Below are 3,659 nucleotides of genomic sequence, written 5' to 3'. Positions count from 1 at the left end.
TGGACGGGAAAACGACGACTGGCAGTTAGCTTTTGCCGAAACGCAAGGGAAACCGTTGTAAGTGTTACAAAGAGAGCCCTAACCCTTTCCAAAGCATATCTTCTAACTGTGAATTTTTCAATTTAAATTAACAAAGATAATTAAAATTTTTGATATGTAGATAATATTGGGTTCTAATTTTCGTAGTAGTTCAAACGTTATAGATCGACGCTAGTAAAGCCTATCGAAGTCGTAATCAAGTAAATTGTAAGATTAACCTAAAAGCACTAAATGTAGGAGCATTATTTAGAAACTGCCAACATAAATTTGTCAGATACGTTATTCTGAAGTAGACAGGTTAGCGATTGGATTTACGAAAAAGATCGTTGGGATGGTACGAAAACGGTCAGGAGATTGACTTTAATTACCGACTAGTTGTTGTTGGATAGCTCAGCAATAACCATTGACTGAGTTAGCTAACTTCAAACAGATTCGCAATTGTAGTAACTTTTCTTTATAGCTGACACTCAATTGAACTTTTTACGAAAAGCCGCCAAATTTTTGTTTAGCATTACTTCGAAAATAATTATTAAGAGAATCAAAAGCAAGCTGAAGCTGCCGTTCAACTGAAAATCAGAAACAATCTCTAAGGGAGAAAATTGAAGACAGCATTCGAAGAGAAGGAAATATTCAAAAAAAAAAAAACTAGATTAAGCGATTGCTTTTGACGGGACCGAAGGGCGCACCAAGACCACTCACAGAACCGCAGCTGATAGGCCTAGCATGGGTTGATAAGCCATTCGTCGACACTAATATAATTATATCAGATTGTGATCTGGTTAGCCAACCCCAATGCGAGTGCTAGACACAACGAAGTGACTGAAAGCTAAGTTGGTAAATCACTGCAGAAAGTAACTAGCAACATAGTGATGAAGTGCTATTCGTCTTAGAAGTTCGTGACAATGAACAGATTTTTGTAAGTTCGATGATGCCGTCACCTATTAGCCCCGACGGCTAGCGTCAAGTGAAACGATCTTCACTTCGAACCTGAATCTTACCTCGTGTATGTCCGAGTTCTAGCACTGCGCTATCACGAAAAAGTACGCTAATAGAAATTTTCGAGGACCCGATTAATGATGGCCTAAATATGTTAACTATTTACGAGGTTAATTAATTCATTTAATGAACCATTATTGTAGTAGAGATAGTGACCACTTATTTTTAGAAGAAAGGTGAGTTCAGTATGACAACAAAAGATCATCTTAATCATATAGCAGTTATTGTGTAGCTCACATGAGAGAAAGTAGTTTGGTCAGCAAAGAAGATGGTTTATTGTTAGGCAATAGCCGAAGGTTGAACTTCTTATTGATCTGCCCAACCGCGAGCGCTAAATGAGACGCTCGGCCTCTCGTCGATTCGGCTAAAGGATCCCGTATTGGCAAGAGTGTTTACTAATTGTTAGATAACCCGACACTGCTCCGATATCGAGTTAGTTCTAACAGATGATTCCAAATTGAAAACTCCAGTGGAAGTCTTCGTCCTGCCAGATGTTCCACTTCAACATGTCGCCGTCTATTTTTAAACTTCGGGAGCATAGAAATATTAAAATTAATAAGCCGCCTAAGCCAATACCAGTTGAAATAGGCTTCTCTTATAAAATATAAAGTTACCTCCTGTACTATATATATATATATATATATATATATATATAAAACGCGAAGAATAGTCTCTCTTTTACTATAATATAACACATTTTATTTATTAATACCGAGTCCACGAAGCCTGGCGGTGAAGGCAATGTTTAGTCACCTGTGAAATGGCATGAAGGTATAGTATCAAAATCATGCATTGTATTCCTAGGAAAAAAAACTTAAACTCACAACAACAACAACTTGTAAATGAACAATACAATCTTTAATAGTAAATCTTTAAATTTTTTTGTTTATTCAATTTGTTAGATATCGCTTAATAAAGCACAGATCTGCAACGATGTGTAACGGACGTATTTTAATAGCTACGTCATGATAGACTTGGGTTGGTTAGATTAGCTCACATCTGTTTATATCAATTGGCGACTCGCAAACAATTATCTATCTATCTATTCTATTTACGCGTCACGGATTACCAGAAGGTCAATAAAGATACACGTACACGTCAAAAGGAATCAGTACGTTTTGTTAAGAGACCTTAGTTTAGGTGCATCGTGAACGCTGGAAATCCTTGTCAATTCGGCGCGGTGTCGTACGCCCTGCCCTGGTCGTTCATGAAATAGTTAAGGGAACACTATTTTCTATTCAGTGGATGCGTATACATTTTAGTTAGTGGTTTTCGATCGGCTGATTGTTAGAAATATATTTTATGCTAATTCGGTGTAATGGCTACGTTAGAAATTGAATAAAGAAAACAACTGCCATAGATATAAGTGAAATAAATTTTTTTTTTTAACTACAGTAATCTATCTTTGTCACATCGAAACCGTAATCGCTGATGCAGCAGCGACAATTGTAGCTAGCACAAGTACGGCAGGAATAATCAATAGATATAATAACGTTTAACAATCTATTGCACTCTTCCCGACTGTGACCTTTTCTATATATATTATATATTATAATATATATATATATATATACACAGTCGTTATGTCATGCGCTTTGCAAATGAGTCCATTTCCTGGTCGTAACAAGCCAGGTTTAGCTTATAAACAAACCGTGATAATTGCTTAGAAAACCATGCTTGTTCATATTAGCCTGATTCTGGCTTTATTATGCCTGTAGGCAAGTAATGAATTACTATCGTTTCTTACCATAAGCGGGGTATAAAAGTTGGTGCACATACAGAAATGGTTATAGTTCGTTCTCTCAAACAGGCAACAACAACACCCAACATAAACATGTTGGCTGTAAGTGTTAGATATATATGTAGATGCTTACGCATTTTCTATAGAACTCAGTTAGCTGTTTCCTTGGCTACGGCTTAAATGGTTAATAAAATTTTCATATTATCCTCTGTCTTCCCTACAGGCTGCCATTCTCGCTTTGGTTATTGCCGGGTCCCAGGCCACCGTCCTCGGAGGCTATAGTCCCTGTCACGGATGCGGTGGCGCTGCCATCGCTGCCCCCACCTATGGTCACGCTATTGCTGCCCCCGTAGTTGCTAAGGCTGTTGCCCCTGTCTCTGTTGCTCACTCGCGTACCTATGTGACCAAGCAGATCGCTGCCCCTGTTGTTGCCAAAGCTGCGATTGCCGCCCCCGTCGCTGTCGCCGCCCCGGTGTCAATCGGCCACGGATACGGCATTGGATATGGCCATGGCGCTGCGATCGCTGCCGCCCCTATCGCTTACAGCCATCACGGGTACTAAAGGATGACTCGCTGTTATACTGTATAAAAGATGCTTTACTCGCCTAGATAAATAAACGACACAAAGTGATATATGTAGTTACCATTGTTTTTATATCCAGCTGATTTACTCAACCTGATGTGCAAACGCGGACTTATCTGTTCCGTGTTTTGACAACTGACGATGCTGATCCTTGTGATAAAATCAAAATTTCTGTGCCGGTCCAAATGGTTTTTGGGTGATCCGAGTAAACACTAACAGGCTGAATTTGTATTCTCTTGCGTTGGTGTTATAAATTTGGTAGTAATAATCGACAAACGGCAATAATACCCACATACACAT

At 38.9% G+C, this 3,659-nt stretch overlaps 1 protein-coding gene across 1 annotated transcript; it reads left to right on the top strand.

The window, feature by feature from the left end:
• The first annotated feature begins 2,802 nt into the window (after positions 1–2,802).
• On the top strand, positions 2,803–3,415 carry LOC111249206 (uncharacterized). The gene is made up of 2 exons (XM_022802769.2): positions 2,803–2,878; positions 3,000–3,415. Exons 1-2 carry the CDS (start codon positions 2,819–2,821, stop codon positions 3,336–3,338), a joined length of 399 nt encoding a protein of 132 aa, XP_022658504.1. The 5' UTR covers positions 2,803–2,818; the 3' UTR covers positions 3,339–3,415.
• The last annotated feature ends 244 nt before the right edge of the window (positions 3,416–3,659 follow it).

The sequence above is a fragment of the Varroa destructor genome, unplaced genomic scaffold (genome assembly GCF_002443255.2).
Source record: "Varroa destructor unplaced genomic scaffold, Vdes_3.0 BEIS01000004.1, whole genome shotgun sequence".
Taxonomy (NCBI): Eukaryota; Metazoa; Arthropoda; class Arachnida; order Mesostigmata; family Varroidae; genus Varroa; species Varroa destructor.
The sequence above is the reverse complement of the archived record's forward strand: the minus strand, read 5'-3'. Positions and strand labels throughout refer to the sequence as shown.

What these genes read in the sequence shown, in the direction of transcription:
- LOC111249206 (XM_022802769.2), top strand. Translation starts at nt 2,819, where the DNA reads ATGGTTATAGTTCGTTCTCTCAAACAGGCAACAACAACACCCAACATA. An exon ending in CCAACATAAACATGTTGGCT is followed by an intron (nt 2,879 to 2,999) that starts GTAAGTGTTAGA and finishes TCTTCCCTACAG; the next exon opens with GCTGCCATTCTCGCTTTGGT.